Source organism: Crocodylus siamensis, chromosome 2 (genome assembly GCF_052110815.1).
Source record: "Crocodylus siamensis isolate JL-2025a chromosome 2, ASM5211081v1, whole genome shotgun sequence".
Classification (NCBI taxonomy): Eukaryota; Metazoa; Chordata; order Crocodylia; family Crocodylidae; genus Crocodylus; species Crocodylus siamensis.
This window is the reverse complement of record NC_143396.1, coordinates 240,618,256-240,633,844: the sequence shown is the minus strand read 5'-3', so window position 1 is coordinate 240,633,844 and position 15,589 is coordinate 240,618,256. Positions and strand designations below refer to the sequence as shown.

Genomic DNA, 15,589 nt, shown 5'->3' with positions numbered 1-15,589 from the left:
ATATTTATTTGTCGATAAAGTCCAATGCTTAAGGATTACCTTGAGAAGAGAGTTGTACTACACCTATTTCTAGTAGGGTGATTTAGTCCCCCAGCTGGCAGCAGCTGGGTTGTGCAAGTTGAGAAGCTTGTCGTAGTGATGTAGTGTAACATAAAAATACCTTTGAACTTGTGCCAGGTTCAGTTAGGAAACAGATTTGTCTTGAGATTAACAAGCTTCTAGCCTTTTGTTGTTGTTTTACATACTTAATGAACATTTTGAACTTGGTTTAAATACTGATTAGTGCAGAGCCTTTTGCTGCTCTTCAGTCTCAGGTTATTTAAAACTATTTGAAAGGAATGCATTTCAGTTGTATAGTTCACATACAGGAGGACTAAAATGGGGCATAGCCAACCAGATGTCATTAGGAAAGATTGTTTAAAAAATATTACCTTTTTCAAAGTGTAGTTTCATTATACGTTTTGTATGTCCAGCACTGTGCGAGGTATAAAATCATATTTGTCTCATGTATTTGTTACTAAATATACTCTGAATCTGAGCTACAGTAAAATCTGTGTTATCTGGCATCCATGGGGAATGGGGACTGCCAGTTTAATCAAATATGCTAGTTATCTGAAAGATGTCTTTGCCTGTTCGGGCCACCACCTCTCCTGCCACATCCAGTGTGCCAAGGCTTTCACTCCCTGGCATCAGTGTGCTGGGGGACAGGGCAGGGGCCCTGCACAGGCTTTGCCTTGGGCTCTGATTCAAAGTTCGTGAAGTAGGATTTGACGAAACTGGAAGTGCCATGGTGGGACTTCTGGTTTCACTTTTGCTGTATCTATCAGCATGCCGGTTAATAAAGTGCCAGATATCACAGATTTTACTGTATTTAGACTATTTCACCCAAGGATTCTGAATCTGATGGGAACTGTTGGGGCAGGGAGAGTGCCACTATTGTATCTTGCTTTCTTTTCTTAAAGGAATTAAATAGGGGTGCAAAGGATAAAGGTTTTCTCAGCCAATAATGATGGCCAGTTATCAACCAGACATATCAGACAATACTGAAAGCCAATTTACAGGGATGCAGCTTGGCAGCTTGGAGAGCAGCATCCGACCAGTAAGTGTGGCGGGGGGGAGGGACAAGTGGGGTATGGTGGAGGGAAGAGGTGTGGGGGAAGGACAGGTCGAGGCTCCCGTGGTGCAGGATGGAGTGGGATGGACGGGGTAGGCACTGCCCAGCCAGGGTGGTGAATGTGACCCCGGGATCAGGATGAAGCTGTGGGTGCCCCTGGGAGGGATGGGAGGGAGCAGCTTTCCCCGTGCTGCGCATACCCCTGGGGAGGCATCGGGGGCATTTGCTCCTCTGGATTTGTACATGGAGTGAGGGCGGGCTGCCCAGTGTGGGTTCAGGGCCAGGAGTTGCACCAGCCTCTTCCTGGTGCAGGGGCTGGGCTTGGGTCGGGCAGGGTGAGTGACAGTGATGCTGGGCGGGTTGGCCACACAGAATTTTGGCTATAGCCCACTTGTAGTCACTCTTCCCTGCCAGGAAGAGGCTGGTGCTGCCCCCTGGTCCTGAGCCCACCCTCACCCCATGCAAAAATTCCAGGGGGCACATGCCCCTCATGCCTTCCTTGTGGGTGCACAGAATGATTGGGAGCTGCCCCCCAGATGAGCTTCCTGTGGCTCCATCCTGCTCCTGGGGTTGCATTCACCACCCTGGCTGAGCAGTCCCTACCCCACTCCCTTCCTCACTGTCAGGGCCTTGATCTGTGACCCTATGCCCCTAGTGCCTCTGTCCATTCTCCCCCCATTCCTTCCCACATGCACAGACTTACTGGCAGGAGGCTGCTCTTTAAGGTGTTGGACTGCATGTCTGTTTGTATGCATGCGTGCAGCATTTATTGGACACTATCAGCTACACTGGCCAAAAATAGCTGATTGCCAATAATGTTAATTTCCTTTTTATCAGTGCCAATCCAATATGCCACCGATATATCTGTGCACCTCGACAATTAAGTGCCTGACTCTTCAGCACACAGTTCCAGCCTGTGACTCCTGATCTAACATAGATGCTTAAGTTTTGGGGGAGGGCTGAGATTTAAGATGCATCCTGGTCCTGGGCATTTCCTATGTTTTAGCTCTTTTCAATGAGTGGACTGTTGTGATTCCCATTCTTAAGCTTTTAACTTTCCCTGTGTCATCTTTGAAGAGTTTATAATAGCATAAGAGTGATGTTGTAGTGATTGCTGTCTAGAAATCACACCAGAGGCAAGTATTTCTTAGAAATGGTCTCTTTTATTGAGCTATCTATGTAGTTGGGATAAAATGAAGCTTTCAGATGCAAGCTGTTCTTCCTTAGGTCTCTGATCACAGGTGATCCAGGCACAGCAGAGTGGAAGACAGCAGAGGGCAGGGTGCAAGGAAGATTCTCTGGGGTGGCAGAGATACAATTAGAGGAAAAGCTGATTATTGGGAGAATCAATGCCTACCAAAAGGGACGAAGGTCATTCTCATCTTTCCTGTGTAAAAATAATTCAGGAGTTTTAGTAAAATAATCAAGAATCTAACTCAAGGCTATGGATTCTACTACAGGGGCCAGATATGAAAAAGCTGAGAATTACAACCATTTATTGGCAGATCTAAAATTTTGGAAAGCAGGGGAGAGGGGAGAAGACAGGGCTATAAATGTTGTGGCGCATCATCTCATATAACATCACTTATTCTTCGTCATTTAGAAAGAAACAAAAAGCTTTACTAATAAGCTAGAGGCTTAGGGCTGTATTTTTAGTTTAAGATTGAAGCAAAAGGAAAAACTTTTTTGAAATGCGCATTAATTTGTTATATCATGTATTATGTATAAAAACACAACAAACTAGGCAAAAGAATCCAACAATATTATTTCATTAGTCCTGTAGTCATTAGCATTAAGGCTGCTTGCAGATGTTTAAAAAGAAAACCCAAAAAACCCCTTTTACCAGTTGAAGCAGTGCATTTGTTCAACCTGACTCTTCAGCGTCTGTATAGAGCAGGTGCTTCAGGAGGGCTTTTTGGCGCTTTTATCTAATAGCGGATTCAATCAGCTATTAGACAAAAGCCCCACTAAAGCGCCTGATCTATGCAGACATTGGGTGAGCCAGTTCCAGTGCACTGCCTCTAATGCACTGCCTCTTCTGGGCATGTGCTGGGTTAAGTGCAGGGACAAGCCAAGTTTAAAGTCAAGCACTGTTTTGGTTTGGTTTTTTAAATGTCTGTTAGCAGCCTAAATGTACATCCTTTTTTTTTTTTTTTAGAATCATAGAACTATATCTAGCCTGCTTGAGCGTCTTGTCATTGCATCCATTGCTTCACTGAAAGTTTTTTCCACACTAGTTAACTAGTTCACCTGAGTGAACATTTCCACACTAGACTTAATGTTTCTAGTTACAGCTAAAAACAGTCTGTAGGGCTGTGAAATAGGAACTACATTACCAGGACAGGTAACAGAACAGAATTGCAGAAGAAGGATATCTTCATTAATGGAACCATTAAAGACCACGAAACAGAAGACAGGATCAGTAACATTTAGGAATGAGGAGTTAAAAAGAAATCAGGTACATTATAAGGAGCCATGAAGTCATTCGACTCATCACTGTTCTAATTGATTTTAAACTCTGGGTGGACCACAAATCAAAAGGGAAAGGCGGGGGATGACTGCACCACTGCACTTGCCCCGGATCCACCCCCGCAACACTTAAGGCCCTTTGTGAATCTAGAGCTTAGTTCTTGCCTCATGATAAAAGGTCCTGTGACCACAGAGGAGCACTGATTGGAGCTGCTGAAAGGTCATACTTACTGCCCACCAGGTGAGTATTGGAGATGCAGAGATACTTTCTTTCTTATTACTGTTAAGTTTTCACAACCCAAAAACTGAGGAAATAGTGTACCTGGTTGAAGCTATAAAAGAATTTCAGGAGGGGAGAATAGGATTACATGATATAAACCTAGTGTCTGGCTAACCAAAGTAATTCTTGTATTATAGCAAAAACCATGGAATTATCATTGAACAGTAAGGGAAAGTGGGTTAGTTTACATTGCTACTATGAAAAATGGTATCACTGAGCAGCACAATGCCTCCTAATATATTCTGGATCATTGTTTCATTAGTGCATTTAGAAGAGTACCCCCTAGAGAATCTTAAATGCAGCTTTCAAGAGCAGAGCTGGCTTGAATTGCAGGATCTTTAAAAAGTCACAGGCCAGACTATTTCAAACTGTTAAGTTAACCAAATTATCTAACCAAGTGTATATATGTAAAATTAATTATATCCTACGACTTTTAATGCAAGACATTGAGTAATGGGGTAGAACATGTCCAACTTTCCATGGTCTCTTCCTGTTCCTCAGGGTCTTTTGCTGCTATAAAGTTCAAGCATTGTTTTCACAGTAGCGATGATGAGGTAGTTCCTAGCATACTCTGAACATTCGGATACACATCTGTTAACTTGCATAGGAATTTTGCCAGATTCCGCTTACAGAGTTTAGGGACCCTCTCCTGGTGTTAGTTTTAACTGGCTTTTCAGAACTAAAACTGCTTGTTTATGATTAAGATAAACAACGTCCTTAAGCCAGCTAATTAAGCCTCTCCTGGATGTCTTGAATATGGAACCTTAAATTCTAAACCAGATTGATATGAGATTGTCTTAAATGCACATAGCTAAATAATCGCGTTGATTATTTTGCAAGATATTTTTATCATTCAGCCAAAGTGAATGAGATGCTGAAAACCTGGCTGTCTTAGCAAAGAACTTGGGACTTGGGTGCAGAGACAAATGCAAGGCACATATATAATTGGTAAATAGAGACTGGAAAGTTCAGCTTGTCTATTCAGTAGTTGACAATTTTTATTGTGAGAACAAAATGAAACTGGCAAAGGAATGATAAGTGTCAGGTTGCTGAAGGACAGGTGTAATAGTCAATTGGGAATAGATTTGTAGCAAAGTTTTTAGGCCTGTCTTCTGGATTGTACTATATAGAGGGTGCGTCCAAAAACTACTGCACTTTACAGGCCCATGTCTACACATGCATGCCCATACTGTATAATAACTGTGGTGACTTATGCCAAGTTGGACATAAATTCGCTACCCACATGATGCAGGTAGCAAATTTATGCCCACTTAGTTACCGAGCAGTAAGGTACATGTAGGTGCCTTACTGCGCTGTAACAGTGTGTGTGCTCTCCAACTTGGGAGTAACTTTACTCCCTAGTTGGAGCACACACAGTGTTACTGTACAGTACCACCTACACATGTAGAAGCTGGTCTAAAAGCTGCAGTAAGTTGCTGTGTAGTAAATGCATGTATAGGTACGCCCAGAGAGTACTCTATAAAGTAGGGGTAGGCAAAATGCAGCTCATGGGCTGGCTGTGGCCCGCCAGGCCATTCTATCTGGCCCATGGGGCCCCTAAAAAATTTAGAAACTGTAATATTTATCTGCCCTGGCTGCCTATCATACAGACTTCAATGGCTTGCCCAAACTCGGTGAGCATCCCTCTGTCCGAAATAATTGCCCACCCCTGCTATATAGGCACAGCAACACTATTCTTCATGTGCTAAACCCAGAAAAGATAGATGCCTTCATAGTGGTGCTACATGCTTTCCAGTAAGCAGACCCTGAGCCTAGTGCTTAGGAACCTAGTCGTGCTCTAAAGGGGGCTACATAACATTTTTTTTCCCCAGGATTTAATATTGGTGGATCGAGCTTGTTATGCCTCACTGCAGTGCTTCTAAGCAGAGTCCAGAAAGAAATTGGAATTGAACCAAATTTCATTTGGACTTGACTTCAATCAAAATGACTGTAATAATCAAAATCTTGTTTAAGGCGTATGTTACTAGCTATGGAATATAAAAAGTCAATTTACGTGAGGGTTATAATAGACTTAAATGTGTCACTTAGAATTTTTATATAATTATCTGTCATGCTGCACAAGAAATCTAATAATAAAAAAATTTTCAGCTTAAATTTTTACACCAAAGCATGATCTCAAATACATAGTATAAACTCAGACTAAACTAATTGAATTAAATTTAGTTAGTACAGATTTATATAATTGCAAATAACATCAGGATTTGGCAATAGGATTTGTTCAGACCACCCTACCCCTACCTCTTCAGAGCCGATTGCAGACTTAATGTGTGACTTTCGTAGTTTCTGAGCAACAAGTTGCATAATGCAGATTTTCTAGCTGATGAAGAACTATCCAGCAATAACTTGCGACAGGGTTCACCCTGCTTTTTTGCGACTCTGACTGAAGTAGATCAAAAGTTATTCTGGAATGGAAACATTGCAACTATTTTTCTCCTGTTGAAAGAACATTGTTATGCACGCACCGCTTGGTTCTAGATATATCTACTCTTAAACTTACCCGCCATGAAAATTAATGCTACTTTCTTAGCCTTTAAACTTCCAAACTGGCATAACATAGTAGTTTGAGGATGATGCAGAAAAAGAGAGCATGTGTCTACCATCTCCAACCATGCTAAAGAATAAAAGTGTGACACCTGCCTCTTCTACTCACTCCTGCTGTGTACGAATAAAATGTAATCTGGCAGTCATTAGAGTAGCACTGGGCATGCACTAATAAGTAAAAGTGACTGACAGCCTGGGAACGATACCGGGCAAAAAAAATCAAAATGTATTTTTTCAACCTTTGGCAGACAGCATAGGTACAAGTGGGTAGCATGGCATGGTTTTTCATGGTGGCACACTATAGAACAAGCACAAGTGGTAAAGGAACGTTAAGAGTTCCACATGGCATCTTAATGCAGCTGTATGGTTTCAGAGATCTCTAGATCTGCTGGACCATTATATTGTCAGATTTTCATGAGAAATAAAATATGACAAAATTTATATATATTTATATATAAAAGAACTAAGCTGTTTGGTTTCAAATGTCCATGGAAATTCCAAATACAAAGGATGTTTCAACAGGAATAGAGGAGGTAGGGGTAAGCTTGAAATCTTGGCAGCTGTGCAGAATGAAATACTAGAGGACTAGTCCAACAAAACCAGGAAGTTTTGTTAACCATGAATATGTATTTGTTCTCCAAACATTTTTCACTTGTGTGCAAATACCATCCAGCACATTTGACTGGGAATTGAGCTGCTTTGAAAGGACAGACTATTATTGTATAGCAGAAATGATATGGTTTCTTTCTTTTGTAGCCATCTTTGGAATGATAAATGTGAAAAAAATTCATAATATATCTGCTTTTCCCCAATTCTGACCTTAGCTAGAGCATACTTGAGAGAGAGGGAGAACATACATAGTTTGACCAGATGTGATTTCATAACTATATCCAATACATTTTCTCTTCAGTCATTTGATTAGTAATAACTGAGTCTACTTTTCTCTATCATCCATAAGTACTAAATTGTGTGGTATAGTAAGAGGTTGCATACACTTGTTTGAATAGTCCTTTAAAGGCTAGTTTGTTTAGTTGTAAGTGTATATACTGTCTGACAGATTATCATAGGAAGGACAGTCTAGCTAAGAAAAATAAGTTACATTCTTATTGTGTTCTGCAGTTCTTTGCAAGAGTCTTGGCAATATAATTCACACACATTTTCATACTTAATAAAGTTTTACATGCTGCTTTATGTACGGGATAACTAAAGGCTTCTTTAATATTTCTTCCTTTTGCTGTAGAGGAAAACAAACACTGTCGTGTCATTTTTCCCCTGTTAGGAAGGTAGTGGTGTTATGATGTGATGACTAACTCTTTTTAGTTTTTATGTTCAGATCTACCTGGAAATAAAGCTACGCGTGACCTGGAGTGTGGTGTGTTTGACATAAGACACAAAGGCCTTTGTTAAACAAAACAAGAAAAGAATTCCTGTTCAGAAACCAGACAAATAATAATTACTGTAGATTGTGTAAATAAATCTTAGTTTGGGAATATACATTTTGTCTGTCATATCTGGCAGGCAATGAAAGTGGGAGTGAGACAGACTGACACATTTAGGTCTCAGCAAACATACAAGAAGTGCCAAGTTAGATGTAGAAACCAGGTGGTGGTGATTTAGGTGCATGTGTCTCAGAGCAGGGCTTGGGGGAGGAGTGGTGGAAGGGATTGTGTTTATTATTTGAACTGTTGGGAGGAGTTGTGGGGAAAGTATTTGGAATTTGGCAGGTACAATTTGTACGTGTTGTATTTGGAAACTACCCTGTTATCTTCATACATTTTTCCATGTTGCTGTCAAACTTCTATACTGTGCTTGAAAAAAAAAGATTTTTAGGGAACTAAACTATGCTGTAAATATATATTTGATTTGAGTAGTAACCAAAATGACAGCAATAAACTATAGTATTGTTCCAATAGTTGCTTCTGACTTTAAACTTGTGAATGAAGCTGAATCAAAAAATAAACCTTGGTAAGGATAAGAACTAAGGGTGGGACAGTAAATTCCTTGTTAAAGTACATTCTTTTGTTACTAAGTTCATAACTCCAAGGATTTAAATAAAAATTAACAAACTGAGAAGTAAAGAGGGGGAAGCCAAAAATCCAATGTGTTTTGCAGAAAATTGTTAAAGATATGCACTAAATAAATAGCAATTATTCAATGGGATCCGTGCAAATTTTAAGATAAAATCACACAGTAAACCAATTAAGATATTAAAATTCTCTTATTTTAAGCAATAGGTATTATAGAACAACTGCTCTTGCCATTTGTTGAACACTATTATAAATATTCTCTCTCAGATTAATAGATTTGGAATAAGCATATTTACATGGACTTTACCATTTTTTTTTATGAGACACTGCTAATAAAAAGTAGATGGTTATTAGTATGTTAACGCTTTGGAACTCATCTGGTTCTCTGTTTGGCCAACTGACCAATACATGAAAAACTTCCCAGGAAACATTAAAAAAAAAAAAAAAAAGTCATATGAAGCTGATCCAAACCCTGAGGTTAATCATGTACAGGGATCTTTTGCTGTGCTGATCCAACCAATCTAACAGTCTGGAAGCATATATTGTTAAGTGGAGAGTCAGCTTTTTCCAGGAAAAAAAATTGTAAAACTAGAATGTGTTTCATATGATGTTGAACAACTTTCCTCTATAAATATAGAGAACTATTTGCAGGGAAGCTGCCTAAAACTAGCAGACTAGCTTCCTAGTGTTTCCTCCAAACTTTTTTCTTCTGCAGTCTGTGTTCTAGCCTCCAGAATCTGTGGATTTTTCTACTAAGTTTACTATTAAGATCAACCCTGAAATACCTACCTAGTAGGGGTGTGCCAAACAGGCTGTATTCGATTCTGATGAGGATTTGGCCCGAATCGCGGACAGTGATTCAATTTGTTCATTCCGATCACTGTCCCCATTCAATTTGGCCGAATCCGAATCTGAAGCTTTGATGCTGATTCAAAATGTTGGGCAGTCACCAGGTACAGACGTGTACCGCTACGTCCTGCTGACGTTCACTGACCTCTCAGGTGGCTGTGCCCCTGAAGTCGAGCTGGGTGAGATCTGGTGTCCTTTCTTTTCCCACCTGCCATGACTTTGAGAAAAGGAGATTCACAAAAGGGAGATAGTGACTACCCGTCTGCCCGGATTGATGGTAGGGGCTTCCCCCAATGCCCAAAGTCCAAAACCAGAATTGAAGAAAGGACCAACTTAAAACCAACCTTTCTACTTCCTTTCTGGTTTTTTTTTCTTTCTTTTCTTTCACTGAAGTCCTATGACCTTTGTCCTTTTCTTCTTCTGGGAGTCTTCAAGGTCTGGTTCCAGTTGCCTGGGGCAGTTACCCCAGGAGTCTTCAGCAGTTTACTTTCTCCGCCCTGGACTCATCCCGGATACTTTAAATCAAGACTGCAACAGGCTTAATTGCTGGCGCTCGCTGCTTAATGAGGAAGGGAATTCCCTCTGGAGCGATCAGCTAGGAAGGGGCGCAATTGTCCCTGCTCAGGGTTTTCTGCCTGCCCCAGTCTTAATTGTGGAGCCCCTCTGAGTGCATGCTCCCCTTCTTTTCTCAGGAGAATGCCTGGCCCTGATCTGGGCTCTCTAGCCAGCAGGGAGACATCAAGTGGCTGGGGGGCAGGAAAAGACAAGGGAAAAAACCCCATGGCGAGCGGTTCAGGCAGATCCGCTGCCTCTGCTGCACTTAAGGTCTTTCCCTGATCTGCCTTCTGCTAGCTGGCTTCTCCCACCCTCCTCTTCACTCCTACAGCATGGGTGCCACCGTCTTTTTGGGGTCTGACCAAGGGCTTACCTGATCTTCTCTGTCTTTGCCCTGCATCTCCAGCTCCCAGGCTCCTCTCCTCTCGTCCTCTGTAGTCCTGCTCCCCCTTTCCCTGGTTCTACCCACAGTGCAGGTTGACCCCAATACTCTTCACCTGTCGAGGAGGTAAAACCAGGCAGGTACAGATGAGGAGCTCCTGTCGTAAAGTGGACGTCGTAACATGGGGTGGTCCATGTCCCTGGTTGGGGACACACTCTAGGTGAGTGCCCTCCGGGCTCTCTCACAGAGAATCAGCGATTCAGCCAAAGACACAGGTTTAAATGTTTTTTCTACATACCTTGAGATACCAGGTGCGGCTCATGAATGCTGCAATGGTGGGGTGGATGGAGCATCCCACAGGATTGTGGGGGGGGGGCCTCCCATGTGCTCAGCAGCAAACCTGGAAGTGGACCAGAAGTAGTGGACCAAACAGTGTTTTTAAATAGAAATTTTTCTTTTTAAAGTGTGTTCCCAGTGTTTTTAAGTGTGTTCTCTAAATTCAAAATTTTCCATGTACTTCATGCCCAGAAGGGAATCCAGCAGAAGCCAGAGCAAAGCTGTGCCTGGCAGTAAGGGAGAAGGGAAGGGGGAAGAGGTGGAGGCAGAAGATGCAGAGGGTGGGCGGAGACTAGTAGGACTGACCTAGGCCCCTGTAGGACTACCTGGAGCCAGAGACAGATGTGCAGCAGCCCCCTGGGCCTACCCATACTTCTTATATCGTGTACTTTTTTATATTTACGAGAAGGGATCTGCCACAGGCATATATTAGCATGGTCAGTTTTTTTTCTTACTTGTATTTTTTCATTGTCATTTTCAGTATAAAAGTGGACCCAGAAGGTACTGTGGATTGAATAGAAATAGAGCAGATAAACAAGAAATATATTAAACTTGGGGTCAAAAATTAAAGCTCCCTATATAAAGTCGTAACTTTTAATAATTGAGAATACAGTATATAATGTTTGAGAACCTAAATATCAGTATTTTAGTCAATATGTTGCCTTGGCAAGTTTGCCATATGCAGTGTATAGATTTTTCCTAGGGAGTGCAACTGAAAGGACTGAATACATCTAAAACAGTTGGATAGACATAATGAAATGGGTAGGAAGGGAAAAGACCATTGTTTTCAGTACTGAGTTCTGTGATTCTATCAATAAGGTTTTAAACTGAATTAATGTTGGCTGAGTGTGACATGCAGGTTCGTATTGTCTACTTGCTCCTCTGGGATACCGCCAGGAGCTGCAGGTATTCCAGGAGATGGGGTGGGGAGGGGCAGGGAGGGAGCCACAAGGGTTGGGGGGAAAAGGGATGGAGAGAGAGCATGTGGCACAGAGGGAGCCCTGGGGCTCAGAGGGATGAGGGGGACAGTGGTGGGTGTATTGCAGGTCAACAGGGGGGCATAGTCCCCCCACACACCCATGGATCAGGCCTATGCCTGCCCCTCACCCCAGATCCTGACTTAGTCCTGTTTCCCCTCCCCACAGCCCCCACTTCTGTCCACAGCTCCTGGATGTCCTGCAGCTCTGTGGAGCAAGAAGGAAAGGGGAACTTGGGGGCAGAGGGGGAGCCCAGGGGGTAGGATAGAGAGAGAGTTCCAAGGAGCAAAGGGAGGGAAGCCTGGGACCAGGAGGTCAGAGGGGGAATCTTGAGGGGCGTGGGGCAGATGGGAGAGACCCAGGTTCTGGAAAGTACCTGGAGTGGGAGGGGCAGGGTGATTTTTACCTTTAGGTGCTCTCCTGGCTGCCCCATCATCACTGTGGTGAAAGATGAGGGGGGTGTGGTAATATGACAATCTTATCAGCTTAGTCTGTATGTGAAATTGGCAGAATCTCTAGGCTTGTGAATTGAATTACTGAAATGAAAGTCAATAGTAATGTTCAGACAAAGCAGATGATTTTTTGGAGATGAAATGATGCAGTTGCTTCATGTTTGCAAAAAGACAAGAGAAAGACATTGAATAGACGTAGCAGGACATGGGGAAACTCCTGAAGACAGTGAAAGGGTGGAACAACATTAAAACTTGTTTCAGTGATCCAGGCATAAAACTCTGGATTTGCTTCTGTTTTGGGAAATCCTATTTTCCAAAACATTGGGAAAACTGAAGATATCTGGACTTGCAAGAAGTGTTTTTAAACATGTAATTCAAGAAAGGAAGCTGATTCTTGTCACATCACATATATATCAAAAACAGTTCTCTGCAATTCCTATTTGGCGTTCACATGAGAAAAGGCTCCAGAAAACCAACTTGTGATGTAATGAATCAAACAGCACTTGTGTGTTAAAAATATTCACATACCAGCCTATGTATTTATACATTTTCTATTTTTTTTTTAATGTGTTCAGTGACTAACAAGAAACCGACTCAGGCATCTATTACGAAAGTCAAACAGTTTGAAGGTTCCACATCCTTTGTAAGAAGATCACAATGGATGCTTGAGCAGCTTCGTCAAGTCAATGGTATAGACCCAAATAGGGTGAGTATATTGTGCGATTTTGGAAAGAATCATTTTATTTAATAGGGTTTTTTCCCCCTTTTATTGTCAAGGCTCAAAGACAGCTTATGATGGTGGATCAGCCAATCAATCTTAACTGCAGTTCCTCCTTATAGACTCCCTCTATTCATAAAACTGTCAAAGAGTGACAGTGTAAAACTCTTATTGTCCCCAACCAGTAAAGATGCAGTTTTTACAGTTGTAAAATTATTTGTGTTTGAGGTTTTTTCCTCTCAGAACTTCTGAGTTGTTTCTTACTCCAATGTAAAGCATATGATATCTGTCTGTGGTGAGTCTGCACCAAACAGATTCATGCACAATAAACTTAATTAGGCTGGAAGCTTAAGATGAAATATTTTATAACGAGGGGTCCGGGTTTTTTATTTCCCATGGAAAAACAGAGGAAACCATGAATTTCCTGTTTTTATCAGAGAAAACACAGATTTTTCCTTTTAGTAGAGAAACCTACATTTTTCCTGCTTTTGCAAAGAGCTGTGCAGGCAGATAGAGTTCCAGCCTGTAAGAGCTAATTGCAGAAAGGGTGAGAAACCCTGCCTGAAGCGGGAGGGAGAGAGGGAAGGGCGGGGCCTGGGGCTCTTACTCACCCAGTTTTGGATCAGGCTTGGATCAAGCTCACTTTCATACTGGGAAACTGAGTTAAGTGTGGCACTGGCAGGACTGGAGTGAAAGCTGGCTGTGGGAAACTGATTTGAGGGGTGCAGCCGCACGCTGCTGCCCTCATTCCAGCCCTGTGTGCAGGAGGCACATCGCCAGGGCAGCACGGGGCAAGCAGTGGCAGGGAAATCCCTCCACAGTTCCACTACTGTTTACCAGGCTGGGTCATGCTTACCTGGCTGGGGAGAGAAGCAGGGTGGCAGGGAGCAGCAGAGCCATGCGGACAAGCTGCTAGCTACTGTTTTCTGCCACCGTGCTTCTCTCCCCCAGGGCCTCTGCAGCCCTGTAGGCACAACCCAGCATGGCAGGCAGCAGCAGAGCCATCCGGGGATCTCCTCGCCATTACTCCACCCCCTTTCCCCCCACTGCCCTGATGATGTACCTCCAGCACCTGCCACTGCTTTGAGGGGCACAGTCCCATGCGCAGGAGGCACGTCGCCAGGTCAGCGCGGGACGAACGGCAGCAGGGAGATCCCCATGTGGCTCCGCTGCTGCTGGGTCGTGGCTGCAGGACTGGGGAGGCCCCGGAGGAGAGAAGCAGGGACCAGTGGAGCTGTGTGGAGAAGCTGTTCACCACTTTTCCCTGCCACACTACTTCTCTCCCCTGGGGCCTACCCAGCCCCAGAGGTGTGACCAGGTGCGGCAGGCAGCAGAGGAGCCACACAGGGATTCCTCACTGCTGCTCGCCCTGTGCTGCCCTGGTGACACCTCTAGTGCCTGCTGCTGCTTTGAGGGGCACATCCCCATGCCACTTCCCTCATTGCAGCCCCATGCACAGGAGGCATGTTGTCGGGGAAGCGCAGGGCAATCGGTGGTGAAATCCCCACATAGGTCTTCTGTCCCCAGCCATGCCAGGTCAGGATTTCTTTGGTTTTTTTAGCGGAGAATCTGTCATTTTTTTTATCATAGAAAACCAGGATTCCTGTTTATAACACTTGATTAGAATTTAATGTAAGCAAAATTGAGAGCTGTGGATCTAACTTGCATCAGTATAAAGTAAATGTGTTCATTATAAAATCATGCACTCTTATTGTTAAAATACATTCTGATTCTCCAAAGCAGCATTTCAGTTGATTTATTTTTAATGACCTTTGTACCAACTCATGTCAATCTATGTTGGCATCTTCTTTTTCTTTTTTTTGAAAAACCAAATAAAACAATCCATAGAATCATTATAAATTAAATGTATGCTATAGAGGGAAGGTGTTAGAGCCTGCTGAATGGGTGCTGAGATGGAAGAGAGAATGAGGGGACCAGGAGAGGGAATAGTTTGAAGCCCTCACCCCTAAGCTGCCAGGCTGTTTCACTTGCTTTCAAAATATTCAAACAAGTAGGACATAAAAAACATTCTTTCTCTCTTTTTTGACTATCAGAAACTATTGTTCTTTTCAGCCTTCTACATCCCAGTAAAACTTTTAATGTTAAAATACGTTCGGTCAATAGTCAGAACACATGCTGGGGTGTTAGGTTTTTTATCCCCTTTTATCCCCACTGTTCATGAATACACTATTGTATGTCCTATTATGTTTTGTTGCTGTATGTAAGTTTATATTATCATAGTTTGCCATAAGTATAAATAGGTATGTTCCAGAATACAGGAGGAAGGAATCTGATAATGACCTGATGAAGTATTTTTGTGGTTGACATAGTCTGTGGTGTTTGCTTATAGTTTGTAGATCAACTGGCGTTCAAGGAAATTCCAGAGTAGTACAATTTACTGAGGCGCATAATAAGATACAGAAACTAGTAACTGGAATTATAGTTTTGTTCCATATGTCATTTTCTCTTTTGAGCCCAGATCTGTGGCTGAATCACATATTTCATAAGATACTGCTGCCAAATAATCAATGTTGCACTGTTTCTCCTCACAGAAAAGGGAAACCATGATGCATTATGGAAAACATGCCATCCAACTAAAAATCGCAGTCCTTGGAGAAGGAAGCGAGCAAGTTGTTTATTTAATGCAGTGCATTAACCCTTATTGTCACCTGACACATTTCTAGATCACTTTTTTGCTGAAAACTTGAATTTACCCATGGAATTTTCCTGTGGAAAAGTATGTTGCTTCTGTAGGCATCAATGGGAGACAAAAGCCTTAGAGCAGCTGTATAATTATTTTACATAGCTTTTTTAAATGCTCCATTTTTTTTCTACCAATTTTTAAAAATACCATCATTAATACTAATT

The 15,589-nt window shown here is 42.4% G+C and overlaps 1 protein-coding gene across 3 annotated transcripts in view; it reads left to right on the top strand.

Moving 5' to 3' along the window:
* STXBP6 (syntaxin binding protein 6) overlaps positions 1 to 15,589 on the top strand; it is a 250,309-nt gene that overhangs the window by 150,705 nt on the left and 84,015 nt on the right. For all 3 annotated transcript variants that reach the window (XM_090033526.1, XM_090033525.1, XM_090033524.1), the window contains one exon: positions 12,579 to 12,709. In XM_090033526.1, the coding sequence (XP_089889652.1) occupies positions 12,665 to 12,709 (45 nt within the window). In that variant the 5' untranslated portion in view covers positions 12,579 to 12,664. The remainder of the gene's footprint in view (positions 1 to 12,578; positions 12,710 to 15,589) is intronic.